Source organism: Acanthochromis polyacanthus, chromosome 6, assembly GCF_021347895.1.
Source record: "Acanthochromis polyacanthus isolate Apoly-LR-REF ecotype Palm Island chromosome 6, KAUST_Apoly_ChrSc, whole genome shotgun sequence".
NCBI lineage: Eukaryota > Metazoa > Chordata > Actinopteri > Pomacentridae > Acanthochromis > Acanthochromis polyacanthus.
Genome location: NC_067118.1, coordinates 26,513,716 through 26,529,693, shown reverse-complemented (window position 1 = coordinate 26,529,693; position 15,978 = coordinate 26,513,716). Strand labels below are relative to the sequence as shown.

Genomic DNA, 15,978 nt, shown 5'->3' with positions numbered 1-15,978 from the left:
CTACAGGCGTGGCGGTCCGCGGTCTCCTCCTCGGATGAAATGGCGGCACCGTGTGGCAGGAAGTTGCAGAGCAATCTGCATTTACACTGGAAACATGAATGGAGCAAGTCGTCTGAAAGGTCAAGTGGAGTATTCAGGTCCCATATAAACAACTGTAGCTGTTATAAAGCTGAATTTTTAAGTATAGGAACAACTGAACTACCACACACGACCACTGTTTTATAATGTGACACTATTGAGTTGAATCACCAATGAAAAACAAAATAAACACTTTTTCCTGGTAAATGCATTCAACAATAAGCTAATCATTTCCTGTTATTACCATCATTATTATTACTGACATTGCCTCAAAGCTATCACACAAATAGAAAATTATTTCTCTATTCATTATTTTACTAGTAACTGTTAAGACAACAATTAAATACATTTTAGAAAATATTTCCTATTAATTTTGCATTTTAAGTCAAGCCTGCACTGCCTTTAAAAGGGTAGACAGTAGTAATGAATAGCAGAGAAAAAGAACCATCCATCCATACATCCTCTATACACCGCTTTATCCTCACTAGGGTCGTGGGGGTGCTGGAGTCTATCCCAGCTGACTCAGGCGAAGACAGGGGACACCCTGGACAGGTCGCCAGTCTGTCGCAGGGCAGAGAAAAAGATGTCCAGCTTAAAGGCTCAATAAAACCTTCATTGTCTGCATTGGTTTACTATTAATCACTGCCAAAAACCTGACACAAAGCCTGGGAAAACAGATAAAACCAAACCAAAAACATGCACTTTGTTTGGATAATTTAATAAGCACAGGGGAATCATGGATTTACAGGCAAATGCTTTTTTTTCATTTGAACCAGAGCAATAAGCTATGATTTCAAATGAACCACTAAAACATACATTTAAATGTTATGCAAAAAGAAAAATCTGACTGATGGAAAAGTACTGCTTGCTGAATGTTATGTAGAAACTGACAATGTCCATGTAACCTTGTGGGTTGCTGCTGCAGACTGGAATGTGTTTTGCAGGTAATTCCTCACCTAAACCGATCTGAACTGGTTTGTGTTATCAGCTGTGGAACGACTCTAACCTCAGGATGTTCCACACTCACCTGCATCTATAAAGGAACAGTACACTCCACTCTTTATTAGAGTTTGTTGCTGTGGGACTGAGCCCAGACTGCGCCTTCTGTCATAATAAAATAATCATCTCATTATTCTGAACTGATCTCTTGTAGAACTTTTCTTACACTTTCTCTTCTTTTATCTTGCTATAAAACTCACTAAAGCCATAGACAGTATACTAAAGCAAATCACATGACAACTTGAAAAATTAAAATATTATATTTGGAATTAAAATAAGAAATAAAATTGGAATTTAAATAGGAATTTAAAATGAAATAATCTGACTGACATATTTTACCTTGTTTTAAAATTTATCAAATCAAACAGCGTAGTTATCGCAGGCTAGTTAAGGCTCGTCATTAGCTAAGCTAAAGCTAATTTTCCCTTTTTTCCCCTGTTGTCTGAAATTTAAAAAGATAGAGCTTTTCAACACTTCAAAAACTAAATGTCAAACCACTACAAAAAGACAGCAACTAAAACTTAAATAAACTTGAAAGACAATGAAATAAAGTATATCTAAAAGTAATCCCTCTAGGCTAGCTTACCTCAGCAGAGGAGCAGTAACTGCCATTTTCACAGTGGCCATTTTGATACTAAATAGTAGATAAACACAGGTGTTAATAATCACATTCATAAAGGTTCTCTTATATTTTGAAACAGTCTTAATTAATGTCATTAACACTCACATTTACCTGCTATTTAGTCTTAAAAATAGCTACAATAATAATAATAGTAAGAAGAAGAATTTGTGTAACAACTTTCATATAACATATGTAGCTCACAAATAGTTTTACATTAAAAAGCATTAAAAAGCATTAATAGTCATTAAGTTGATTTTGCAAAAATTAAGGCCTTAAATAGCATTAAAAATCATTAAATTTGATTCTCAGTGCCATTAAAATTTCTTTCTGCACTTTTCAAGAAAATATTTGACAATACTATATAATTAACCACGCCCGACAGGTACGTCAGCGGGGTTATTGCATTCGGTGCGGTATCTGGCTGGGTAAGTATGTATGTATGTATGTATGTATGTATGTATGTACAGTGCCTTGCGAAAGTATTCGGTCCCCTTGAACTTTTCAACCTTTCGCCACATTTCAGGCTTCAAACATAAAGATATAAAATTTATAATTTTTTGTCAAGAATCAACAACAATTGGGACACAATCGTGAAGTGGAATGAAATTTATTGGATATTTTAAACTTATTTAACAAATAAAAACCTGAAAAGTGGGGTGTGCAATATTATTCGGCCCCTTTACTTTCAGTGCAGCAAACTCACTCCAGAAGTTCAGTGAGGATCTCTGGATGATCCAATGTTGTCCTAAATGACTGATAATGATAAATAGAATCCACCTGTGTGTAATCAAGTCTCCGTATAAATGCACCTGCTCTCTGATAGTCTCAGGGTTCTGTTTAAAGTGCAGAGAGCATCATGAAGACCAAGGAACACACCAGGCAGGTCCGAGATACTGTTGTGGAGAAGTTTAAAGCCGGATTTGGATACAAAAAGATTTCCCAAGCTTTAAACATCTCAAGGAGCACTGTGCAAGCAATCATATTGAAATGGAAGGAGTATCAGACCACTGCAAATCTACCAAGACCTGGCCGTCCCTCTAAACTTTCACCTCGAACAAGGAGAAGACTGATCAGAGATGCAGCCAAGAGGCCCATGATCACTCTGGATGAACTGCAGAGATCTACAGCTGAGGTGGGAGAGTCTGTCCATAGGACAACAATCAGTCGTACACTGCACAAATCTGGCCTTTATGGAAGAGTGGCAAGAAGAAAGCCATTTCTCAAAGATATCCATAAAAAGTCTCGTTTGAAGTTTGCCACAAGCCACCTGGGAGACACACCAAACATGTGGAAGAAGGTGCTCTGGTCAGATGAAACCAAAATCCAACTTTTTGGCCACAATGCAAAACGATATGTTTGGCGTAAAAGCAACACAGCTCATCACCCTGAACACACCATCCCCACTGTCAAACATGGTGGTGGCAGCCTCATGGTTTGGGCCTGCTTTTCTTCAGCAGGGACAGGGAAGATGGTTAAAATTGATGGGAAGATGAATGGAGCAAATACAGGACCATTCTGGAAGAAAACCTGTTGGAGTCTGCAAAAGACCTGAGACTGGGACGGAGATTTATCTTCCAACAGGACAATGATCCAAAACATAAAGCCAAATCTACAATGGAATGGTTCACAAATAAACGTATCCAGGTGTTAGAATGGCCAAGTCAAAGTCCAGACCTGAATCCAATCGAGAATCTGTGGGCAGAGCTGAAGACTGCTGTTCACAAACGCTCTCCATCCAACCTCACTGAGCTCGAGCTGTTTTGCAAGAAAGAATGGGCAAGAATTTCAGTCTCTCGATGTGCAAAACTGATAGACATACCCCAAGCGACTTGCAGCTGTAATTGCAGCAAAAGGTGGCGCTACAAAGTATTAATGCAAGGGGGCCGAATAATATTGCACGCCCCACTTTTCAGGTTTTTATTTGTTAAAAAAGTTTAAAATATCCAATAAATTTCATTCCACTTCATGATTGTGTCCCACTTGTTGTTGATTCTTGACAAAAAATTAAAATTTTATATCTTTATGTTTGAAGCCTGAAATGTGGCGAAAGGTTGAAAAGTTCAAGGGGGCCGAATACTTTCACAAGGCACTGTATGTATGTGGCTATGTCCGGTCCGATATCTCTGCAACCGCTGAAGTCAGGATAATCAAACTTGGCACTGAAGATCAGTCTAAGGTCCCCTGCGCAGTTGTGGAGTTACAGGTCAGCAGATCAAGTAGGGAGGGAGATATGTACGATGATCAAAATTGATACATATTGCATCAGTTGTATAGGGAGGACAGGGTTTTCGCCAGCAGAGGGCGTGGTTCTGCCCTCTACTGAGGGCTCATCTAGTTATAGACTGCGATTGGTCAGATGTGTGCATCTGCATAAACATGCCGAAGCATTGCGATAATTGTTCCAGCTGGTTGGGTACAATTTCCAAAAACTGCATGTTTATAAAGTGGCCGACAGGCTGGACCAGGTGGAGGAGAGCTGGGAAATGGGGAAACACAAATTCCAGCAAAAATGGCTCAAAAATGTGGATTTCAGAGAATGACTGCAGCACGTTGGTGGTCAGGGGTGGTTTCCAGATTCAGAAATAGTGAAATGTAGGGTTTTCATATAAGAATCCTCTTTTACAGAAATAACCCAAACCCGTGTAATTTGTTGAGTTCACAGTTGTGGCATTAAAATTTTTACAGTACAGCATTAAAAAGCATTAAATTTGACTGGCTGATATCTGCAGAAACCCTGTACAATATAAAAAGTCCATGTTATTTGTAGCAGATATGCAGCATTAAAACATCAACACATTCAGGTCAAGAGCTTCATTATTTCCTTCATTGCACATTTAAAAACTGCATTAATTAACAATTCTGAACTGTAAAGATGCGTAAACATATCTAATAAATTGATTAAATTAATAATGTGTTGCTGACAATGAAGTGTAAAAACTGAACAGTCACAAGACAAGTTGTATTATGAAGAGATGAATCTGCAGCTTTATTGTTACTACTGGAAGGATGAGGAGGACATCAGTGCTGCTCTTCCTCACAGTGATGAAGGAGAGAAGACTCTTCAGACGACCACAGCTGGATGTTCATGTTTTCTGGAGCTCTCAGTCCATCAGACTCATCAGACTAGATGCTCCCAATCATCCAGACCAAAGCTGGAAGAAAAAGGCACTACCAGTGAGGAAAAGATCTCCAAGGTTCTTTCATTCCAACTGATGGAACATTAAATATCAGAGTGAACAGATCAGGATATGAATGGAACATAATAGAGAGTTGTGTTTTTTTGTCCTACTTTTTAATCTTATGGAAATGTTTGTTTTCCTGGTTGAGGCCAAAGAATATTTTACTGCCTTAGATGGACAATAAAGTTTCTTCTTTTTATTCTAATGTATCATTAGCATTAAAATGAGCTCCACACTGTTATCTGACCGTACACTGTTGTATGAACAGAGGCTGTTAAAAAGAGTCTGAAGCAAAGAACAGAGATATTCACTCAGAACTGAACTGTTCTTCATTCATTGAACTGAGAGATTAACATTCATCAGTGGAGGAACGTTAACATAGATTAATTTCTATTTGCTGATCATTAATGAACTGCACCTCGAGACATATTGATCCGTTATGGTTGATCTATTATGATTGATCAGCTGTGACCTGCAGGTGTTGAAGAAATTTCACTCCTTCAAAGTTTGCTGTAATGGTGTGGTTTTATTAGTATTTCCGGTAATACGGTGGATTTACCGACACGGAGTATGGGTCTGCAAGGGTAAGTCGACCCAGAGCATTTTCAGGGCACACATTTTATAGGAATGTCAAGGGATGGGTCAAAGGGTAGGGAGGGACTGTATGCAAATACAGAGAGTAAGACAAAAGGGACATCTCAGAGGATGGATAAAAGGGTTGGGACGGAGTTGTAAGTAAATGCCAAGATAGACAGTGGTTAATTTGCGTATAGTTCAATCGAGGGTAAGACAACAGAACAAAAGGGCAATTGGGTAACAGGAGATAAGACGGGGTGGGGGGTGAGGAGTCTGGCAAACACTTGCAAATAGTAAAGGTGTGATAACAGTAGGTAAGACGGGGGTATGGCAGACAGTAACAAAGGATGAGTCTGGTAAACACTTGCAAATAGCAAAGGTGTGATAACAGTAGGTAAGACGGGGGTATGGCAGACAGTAACAAAGGATGACTCTGGTGACATGTAACAGTAGTGATAATATGTGGGCTATTTCTCCATCACAGGGCACTTAGCTACACCTAATAGATAACTAGTTTATAACCTGGATTAGCCTCAGTGTGAACACAAAGGTAGGAAACATAAATTGAGATTTACAGAACAACTTTAAAACACGACGTTAGAACATACTTATATCTGAGGTTACAGTCTGATGTTAACTTAGAGTAACGTAGGCCACTGCTTTATATGTCATATTGTCCAGACATACAGAAGAGTACAACTAGTTACAAATATGACTTTAACGCTTACCTGTAGAGTTTAGCTCCACTTTTGGAGGCTAACGTTGTTAGCAGCAGCGTCCGTAAACAGCAGATGCCGGTAAATGTGGGCGGGACAGAGACTCCACGACTCTCATTTAGTCTGACCAATCACGGCTCCACCCTTGCTGATGACCACTTCTGGTGTCGTGCCAAAGTAGTTACCATAGATATGAAGAGATGACACCGACACTCGACTTGTTCCACAATGCTGAAGGCTGACCTTTGTCTCCTTCTTTTTTTTCTTCTTTTTTTGCGAAAGCCTGACCTTGTGTAATTTGCATAAATTATTGAAGGAATCACGTGCTCACGTGTACCTGTGTGTTCACTTGTTCATTAGCCTGTAGAGGGGGGTTACATTTTCTGGCAGGTGCAGACAATAAGGCTGATATAATTTGTATCCTCCTATAACTTTAGTTGTGATTAGTGAAAATAGTTCTAATTCACAAGTGTGGTTGTGCATAATGAGAAATGTCTGCAGAATAAACCACATGATGTTAGTACATCATCTGAGTAATATACAGGGGGGATACATTTTCTGGCAGGTGCAGACAATCAGCCTGAAATAATGTGTATCTCCCTCATGTTCTGGTAGATCCTCCTGTGTCGTCATTTGTCTGTGTTGAGACAAATGACAGGGGGGTTTGGGGTTAAAAAACCCCAAAACAAAACAAAACAAAAACGCCAATATCTGAAGATAAGATACCCTGGTGGAATTAAGTCTGGCAGTGTGTTAAAATGCTCACAGTGGTGTTGATTTTACTGTATCAGAAGTTGGACAGATTGATCTAAAGATTGAATTACAGCGCGTTTGAATCTAGTTCCCACCCAGAGGGTATTGAGATTACGTTTAGTTAGCAGGGTGATCGCCTAGCAACATTACACTTTATTACAAAAAGGAGAAGAAAAAGACATTGTTAGGCAGCGTGATGAATATAACTGGGCAACACGCCATGTATAGCAAAAGCATTTATTTAGACAGAAATGTCACGTGCTACATTACCAAACGTGTTGACAATCAAAGTATGATCGGAACAATCCAAGTTTTGTTTTATTAATAAACTACGACAATATCTCAACACAGGATTATAACTCCACCCTTCCGAATGCATGCGCGCTCCCGCCGCAAGGGATGCACTTTCTATCGGGGGTAACTACTTTGGCAAGACACCTGTAACAGAAAATGAAAAAAAAAGATTTTTTTTCGTTTCTGTCTCTTAGCGATTTTATTTTATTTTTTATTGTATATATAAAGTGGAAATCAAAGCATTTTAAAAAATTTCATAGATCCATTTTAAATCATGAAAAGCAAACACGCCTTGTATTTCTATTTTAGTTTTTGTATTTGAAAACGAAAATCGAATAACAACTCATTCTTTGTTTTTCAATACCCACTTCAGAACCAAAAATCCAATTACCAAAATGTACACGGACCCTTATTATTTTTGGAAAAAAATGAAAACAAAAAACAGTAAATGTTTCTGCTGTTAGCCTCCAGCACAGAGGGAGGCAGCATTTCCACATAGAGACTCTGGACTGAGCCAAACGGCTTATAGAAGAAAGGAACGATTTATCCCACCGGCGTTTCACTTAGCAGCAGAAGGTCGTCTGCAGCGAGGCGGAATTTGACAACACCAAAGCCGAAACTAACCGAAATAATTTAACTTTGGTGTGAGTTTGGTACTCGAGACGCGGAGTGATGTGAGTATTGCTGAAAAAACAGAGGAGTGCGGCCGTACGTCGCGCTTGGTCAGGCTCTTATGAAACCAGGCTAACGCTAGCGGCTGACTAGCTACGTTCGCAGCCCTGAAAGCGGCAGGAGACGCTGCTCCGGTGACGGTAGAGAATTATCTAAAGCTACGTGCTCATCTATACACCTGCACCGAGGCAGGGCTGGTTGGACCGGGATCTCGAATCTCTCTGCCCCCGGTCTTGGACCAGATCCCGGGCTCAGCCTCTCGAACCCACGAACTGCCTTCCAAGAACGGAGAGGCTGGTTTAATGGCAGCCACGGCCGGTGCCCGGAGGCTACCCATGGGTGTGCGGACTTTCAGTGACTTTCTGCAGATTGCCTCCGTGGGCTCCCCTCGCTCGTGTCGCACGGCGGTGCCCAGAGGAGGCCTGCGACAAAACATCAGGTGAGCCTGTCACGGAGATACCAGAGGCTATTATTATAGCTGGTGGGTCACAGCTGGTCACTGAGTCCACAGGGACTGACACTGTCGACTCTGGGCCAAATAGTTTATATCGAGAAGGTCACAAGCTAGTCGATCGTTGTATTTATGTTTTTCTAAGTCCAAAGTGGGACGATTACTCAGTACAGTAATGTGGATATCCTGCTGAGTCAAGCAAGCACCCACACTCAAACGATGGACCAGGATTTGTCAGTAAAACCAAATAGAAATTCACGGTATGGACAAGTATTGCATGACTTTTTACAAGGTGCTAAGCCGTTTTCTTGGACAAAGCACGGCTTTATCATTTAACTACAGCTGCAAAAAAAAGCAATTACATTTTGTTAACCGCGTTGATTAATCTTTCGGTTATTTGACTGTTTGGTCTGTAAAATGTTAGGAAATGGTGAAAAATATGAAATCCTTAAATTCTGATCTGTTCACGACCCAGACATGTCCAGTTACTGTCATGGAGGAATAAAGAAACCAGATCATAATCTAATACAGGGTTCCAGACTGTGACTAAATGGTCGCATTTTGCGACCAAAATTTGAGCGAGTGCCAGTAAATTTTTCATCTATTCGCGCATGTGCGACCAGTAAATTTGCAGATTCTTTTTAATTACTACGGATATTTTTTGTTGTTTTCAAACTTCTGCTCCACACCTTATTCTGGTTTACAGTAATGTACTAATGAGCTGGTTTAACCGACATGAACCCCAAAAGAAGAAGAAAGGAGATGAATACCAAAGAAGAAGATGGCGGACCAACGTGTGGGTGAGAGCGGGGGGCGTACGCTAATGACGGCGAAGCTCCTGATGTTTCACAAAGCCTCTATTTACGTTCAGCCTTATTTTGAACACACATTCACCTTTCTGTATTTCCCTCCTTTCTTGTCCTCATTCCAGCTGCTTATAAGTTTAGACACATCCTTTGCTAGACAGCAACAGCGTTGAACCGTTTTCTGTTGTCTTCACGTGAATTTTCGGACTTTTCAGCAGCGTCTTCATCATGTCAAGAAACCTCGTCTTAGAGAATTATTTCCTGATCCACTGAATTGGTCACAAAATAAAAGCCCGTAGCATTAAAAGTACGTCTTCAAAATAAAAGCCTGAAGGGAACGGTTATTTTAACACGAGCAAAACAAAGGCTTGCCGAAATTGATGAACTGATCAACAGACCTTTATAAGAGTAATTCACACATGATTCAGGATAAATACATAATGTGCACATGCATAACATATGCCTGTGCTCAGCACAAGGTCTTTTTTTTTATTACAGATTACGTCTGTTGGAAATGATACATCAACTGAGCAGCCTTGGTGGAGTACTGTGCTCTCTGAGTGCTTTTCTTGTTATGTTGTGTCAAGTGCTGCACAGTGAAATGTGAATTAAAAACATAGTTTTTGCATTTATTGTGCAAGTATTTATCAGTAATACAGAGAAAATGAGAGGAAATGTGAATATTTACGTTGCAAGTCAATTTTGGTGTGTGCCCCTAAATTTTCTGCTTGTGCTCCTAAAATTTTAAGTTAGGGGCCACTGTGCTCCCAGGAAAAAAAGTTGGTCTTTTATCGGCTTTTATTTTGTGACCAATTCAGTGGCACAGGAAATAATTCTCTAAGACGAGGTTTCTTGACATGATGAAGACGCTGCTGAAAAGTCCGAAAATTCACGTGAAGACAACAGAAAACGGTTCAACGCTGTTGCTGTCTAGCAAAGGATGTGTCTAAACTTATAAGCAGCTGGAATGAGGACAAGAAAGGAGGGAAGGACAGGAAGGTGAATTTGCGTTCAAAACAAGGCTGAACGTAAATGAAGGCTTTGTGAAACATCAGGAGCTTCGCCGTCATTAGCGTACGCCCCCCCCCCCCCCCCCCCCCCCGCTCTCACACACACGTTGGTCCGCCATCTTCTTCTTTGGTGTTCATCTCCTTTCTTCTTCTTTTGGAGTTCATGTTGATTAAACCAGCTCATTTGTACATTACTGTCCACCAGGCTGAAGTGTGGAGCATAAGTTTGAAAACAACAAAAAATACTTAATAGTAATTTAAAAAAAAAAAAGAATCTGCAAATTTTCTGGTCGTACATGTGCCAGTAGATGAAAATTTTACTGGCACTCGCTCAAATTTTGGTCGCAAAATGCGACCATTTAGTCACAGTCTGGAGCCCTGTTGCTACTGTTAAAATCCTTAGTTGGTATAATGTGTGACCCGTATCATGTAGTTCATGATCACATTTGAACAATTTTTCACATAAAGTTGAATGTACAATATGATACCAATGATAAGTTAGTGTCTTGATGTATTAACATCTTGATGACATACAACAGCAAAAACATTGCTAAACTGCTCTAAATAGTATTTAAAGTTCAGTTCATTCATCCATTAAACAGAAAAATGACAGTGCTCCCATTGTAATCAACATAGGCTGATCACCAATTGGTGCAAACTGAATAACTACCAAAAAAAAGGGGTCAAAATAGTGCATACCACTGTGTTCCCTAGTGAAACTTGTTCGACAATATCCAAACAAAAGTGTGGGAATGGATTAAATATAAAAAGAGGAAATACAACCACCATTATTCACCATATTAAATAGAAACTGACTTCTCAGAAACAGAAACCACATTAGCAGAGCAGAGAGACAGTTTATTTGATGTCCAAACAAGCAAACTGTTTATGGCTGCAGTGAGTCATACTGGAGTTTTTTTTTTTTTTTTAGAATTTCAATCATATCATCATAAATTATTCTATTTTGCATACTTAAGAAGTCCTTTTTCCCCAAATGCAGCACCAAACGCTACAAAATGAGCCATGCGTTGAACCCATAAAGCTTAACTGTTTTTAATTTTTAATTTAATTTGTTTGTTACTTTTGACTGCTTTGCTAGAATCCTGTGTAGGATGTTTTCATGTGTTGGTGAGCTGAAAGCAGCTTTCCACCCTGGCAGACAATGAAAGTCCATTGTTCTTCTATTGTCATGGTGTTTCAAGGCAATATTGCTCATCCCTGTCCCCATTAACTAATGATAACTTTTCCAAATCACTTGCATTAGTGGTTGAAACATATCAGGTCAGATTATAGGGGCGATGTATTAAAATATATCGCTAACTGGTTCAGAAAGTGCAAGTAGTTGTCATTAGCTTTGTGCTCGTCACATGAAAAGGCCAGATCAGAAAGTACCGGCACACTCCCACCATAGACCTCCTATGACCTCCTGGTCCAGTGTGTTGTGTGTAATCACTGACTTTGGAAACTGGAATGTAGTGGAGTGTTTTTTGTTGCATACTGTGCCTGTGGCAAATTGCACAGTTTCCAGAACGTGGCTCACTCACAGAACATTTCCCCTTACCTTTCAGACACTTGTCGTCATGCGGCATTTTGATGACAAGAACTCCCAAGGTGCTTTGCCTTCAAGACTGGGACGTAATGACGACGGTTCCTCAGAGCAGAAACTTCATCAGCCTCACCAACAAAAGGAAGGAGTACTCCGAGCGTAGGATACTTGGGTAAATTTTAAGTATGAACCAGTACTTAGAGTATGTTTTTAATGCTTTTTTTTGTCATCCGTAACCGTGTAATGTTTCCTCTTTTAGGTATTCTATGCAGGAAATGTATGATGTGGTGGCCAATGTTGACGATTACAAGCACTTTGTGCCTTGGTGTAAGAAGTCTCAGACCATCATGAAAAGAGCTGGTCACTCCAAAGCCCAGCTTGAAGTGGGATTCCCTCCGGTGGTGGAGAGATACACGTCTATGATCACGAGTGTTAAGCCTCATCTAGTCAAAGTAAGTGGCAGTAGTCTCAGTGATTCTGTTGGTCTTGTGAATGACAGCAGTGGGAGTGTTTCATGTACCATCTGAATGGAATTGTATTCAAAGTAAAATATTTTAAATGTTTTCAAATCAGAGCCTACTGCGACAACAAATTTGTCTAACACTTAATTCTCTCTTTGCCTGTTTTTAATCACTGAGTGTCTTTTTTGTTTTCTTTTAGGCAGTGTGTACAGATGGAAAGCTATTTAATCACCTGGAGACGATATGGCGCTTCAGTCCTGGCATTCCCGGTTACCCTCGCACCTGCACGGTAGACTTTTCTGTAAGTAGAATGTAGCTTGTTTCATGCAGTGGTTTACTGAGAGGACAGTGGAGCCTCTCTCCCTCATGATGCATTTCTCCTAAATACTTCAATTTAAAGAGCATTTAAACATTTAAAGGACATCTGAGGGAAAATGCTTTGCGACTTTTGATTACTAGGGCTGGACCTGAATATCCGAATATTCGTTCGCTACGGCGGTATCTGGATATTAATTTTGGTATCTCTTGAAGTATAAAAACATCCAGTTGGAGTTTTATTTATGGGACTATTTGTTGGGACTAATGCCAACAAGATACTAGGAAGTTACTACACCTAGCCAAGAGGTAGTTCCACACATTATCTTTCTTCCCACATCTTTTAGGCTAAGCTAAGCTAACTGTCTGAGGGTTGTGGCTTCTTAGTTACTGTATATAGATATGAGAATAGTGTCAGTCAAGAAAGCAAATAAGCATAGTTTTCCAAAATGTCAAACTGCGTTTGTTGCAACGATTATATCCAGCATGTCAGGGTTTTTTCTGGTTCAGAGTGGACGCTTGGTGGTCACTACACACAACAGTAAAAGAAAAGGGACAGAAATCTTTGCATTTTCATGTTATTTCTGACCATTGGATAAGCAAAAATGTCCAATATGCCTGACTAAGTGAAACTCCAATTTACAAAACTGGCTAGAAATATGTTTTTTTTAAAATGTTCTTTATTTATTTTAACTTATTTCTTTCTTAATATAATAATAATAGTAATTGTAAAATCTCTATCCAGGATAAACCCTGCTTTTACTTGTGCTATCTTCCATGACTCTCCTACTCTCTAAAAAAGTCTCATTTTTGTGTCTTTGACAGATTTCCTTTGAGTTCCGCTCTTTGCTACACTCCCAGTTAGCCACCATGTTCTTCGATGAAGTCGTAAAGCAGAATGTTGCTGCGTTTGAGCGGCGAGCCTGCAAGCTCTACGGCCCAGAAACTCGTATCCCGCGAGAGCTGATGTTTCACGAGGTGCACCAGACGTAATCCCAGCAACTGTATGTCCTCATCTGGCCTTAAACCATACCAACCTTTATACACTTAAACCTGTATGAAGCGGCTTAGTCGGCCCCTACATCATGTCTCTGCTGCGTCATAGACATCATAGCGGCTGCTGAGGATGTAGGACATTTAACTCGTTTGCATAATGTTGGAATTCCTGCCACAGCAAGTTCTTGCTTATTTCCCCTCTCCCTGTGTTAAGTGTGTTCACTTTCTATCTACCTCCAGTTTCAGGTGTCCTTGTTCAGCAGAAGGAAGTTGCCATTGCTTCGAGTTACAAACTGTATTTATGTAAACAAACCAGTAAATCATTGCAAAACCATGTTACCAGTGTTAGAGAGTTGACTATTATTTTAAAAAGCACCTTTTTATGTATTTTAAAGGCACAGAAGCGCTTTGAGTCTGCTCTAATCGCCTCTCTCACATATTCTACTTTCTACAAGACTAGGAAAGCACATTCTTTGCCTTTTTAGCGTTGGCTACTATTTCAAATGGAAGTTTTAATATAATGTTTGACATACACTAGCGCTGTTGCCGTAAAATTCATTTCATTCTTTTTAATTTATTCAGCAGCAGTTCAGCAAATCGTCACCATTTTAACGAGATTCAAATCAAAGGTGCCATGGGTTGCGACGTGAAGAGCGTTGCCACTACAAGTTGTGACAATATTATGAAGTGCAACATTTTTTTCAAAAGGAAACATGCCATTTCTGCACTAGTTAAGTGGGGCCTCAGTTGACTGAGGTTTGGTAGGTTTAGCTTTAACTCGATTGATGTGCTGTGAGAGTTGCATTTTTGGACCTTGAAGCTTCGCCCACTAGTTTTTACAATGCCTTATTTTACAGCCCACCGGTGAAACTTTGCACAACCAAGCACATCTGAGTGAGATACCTACGACTTTATATTTGGTAAATACAGTTTGTTATAGATGTATAAAACTAACATTTAGAAAAAAGATCGACCACATTTAATGCTGCTTTATATTGTGGAAAATGATAAAATAGAAAAAAAAACATGCTAGGTCGATGTAGGAATCAGATTAGGCCACAGTCATAGTAAGCTAACTGATTACTACTATGCTACGAATATTTTTTGACAGATGTAGCAGTTTTCCCACTCAGCTTTGTGTATGGTGATACTCTCCTGTCATGTACATTCTTATTAGAAAACACGCCGGTGGGCTGTAGAATAAAACGGTGCAAATCATTTCTCGTCGTCTGTGGGTTTCATGCTTATTTGTGGACTTCTAGCCTTTATTCATTTTGCTGCATGGCTGTAACTATCAAAAAAGAAAAATGTAGACATCTTTAGGGTTCAGGCCATGACTTGAGTTGTTAAATTTCTCATATCAAAGCAGCCCGGCTCTTTTTTTCCCCACAACAAAGGGCTCCTTCAGTTCACTGATTGTATCATCGCAGTTTAGAGGCGACTGAGATGTTCAGGTTTTCAAAGGTCAACGGCAGAAGTCATGTGGTGTGACCATCCTTCATGTTTGTTCATTTTGTCAAAGCTCAAGTTTCAAACTCCATTAGAACCGAACTGTGGGTTAAGCTGGTGTGGTTTATTTTCTCTGTTGGTGATTTGGAAATGGTGGGGAAGTTACTTTAAATGCACCAGGAATGTTTATTAAATTGAAGTGGGGTCTGTGAAATCACTGTTAAAACGACATTTAAAGATTGTTCAGTGCTATTTCGAGTGTTACACTGTTAGGGGAAAAATAGATTAAGTGTATTTTATACCATTTTGGCACCATTTCAAAGCTCATCGTGTCCCCTGGATTTGTTTTTGAGAGCGATACATGTACATTGCATGATTCAATTTGATTTCACTATTGTAGGTGCCAACACGCATTAGGAGCATTAAATGGAAGAAATATTTTTAAATGATTATGCATGATTCAATTTGATTTCACTATTGTAGCTGCCAATACGCATTAGGAGCATTTTAATAGGCCTATAAATGGAAGAAATATTTTTAAAGTAGTATATGATGACCTGAGCTTGTCTCATCCAGTTTATTTTCACACTAATACTCAAATTGCAGATGTGTGAAGGACCATTGGTCTGACAGTGGCAGTCTGGTGTGTAAATGAGGAGATGCATCACTGACTTGAGTTGCTAGTTTTGGAGTTCTACCACGTTTTATGTTGCAAGCTTGAACGCATCTTTGTAAATACTGTGGATGTATTATAAAGCTTGATTTAAATAAAGAGGTGTGACTTGTTTTGGTCTGTGTGGTTATTAAATCATCCCCTGCACTGTAAATGCATGTAGATGAGGCTTGGTAACCTTGCTGGATCGAGGCCGAGTGCCACAGGATGGCATGAAGTTGGAGCTCCTCGACGCTGGTCGCCTTTGTTACACAAGCCAAGAGCGCAGGACACAGCTGGCCAACAAGAAACCAGAGTGGGGTGATGGTATGTGGGACAGTTATTAATAAACAGCACATGACAGAGGTGGGTATTCAGACATCTTTTCATGATCAGGAAGATA

General features: G+C 39.7%; 1 protein-coding gene across 1 annotated transcript; it reads left to right on the top strand.

Annotated features, from left to right (window-relative positions):
- The first annotated feature begins 7,713 nt into the window (after positions 1–7,713).
- Positions 7,714–15,710, top strand: coq10a (coenzyme Q10A). The gene is made up of 5 exons (XM_022206384.2): positions 7,714–8,328; positions 11,725–11,874; positions 11,962–12,154; positions 12,363–12,464; positions 13,304–15,710. Exons 1-5 carry the CDS (start codon positions 8,192–8,194, stop codon positions 13,469–13,471), a joined length of 750 nt encoding a protein of 249 aa, XP_022062076.2. The 5' UTR covers positions 7,714–8,191; the 3' UTR covers positions 13,472–15,710.
- Positions 15,711–15,978: the final 268 nt, after the last annotated feature.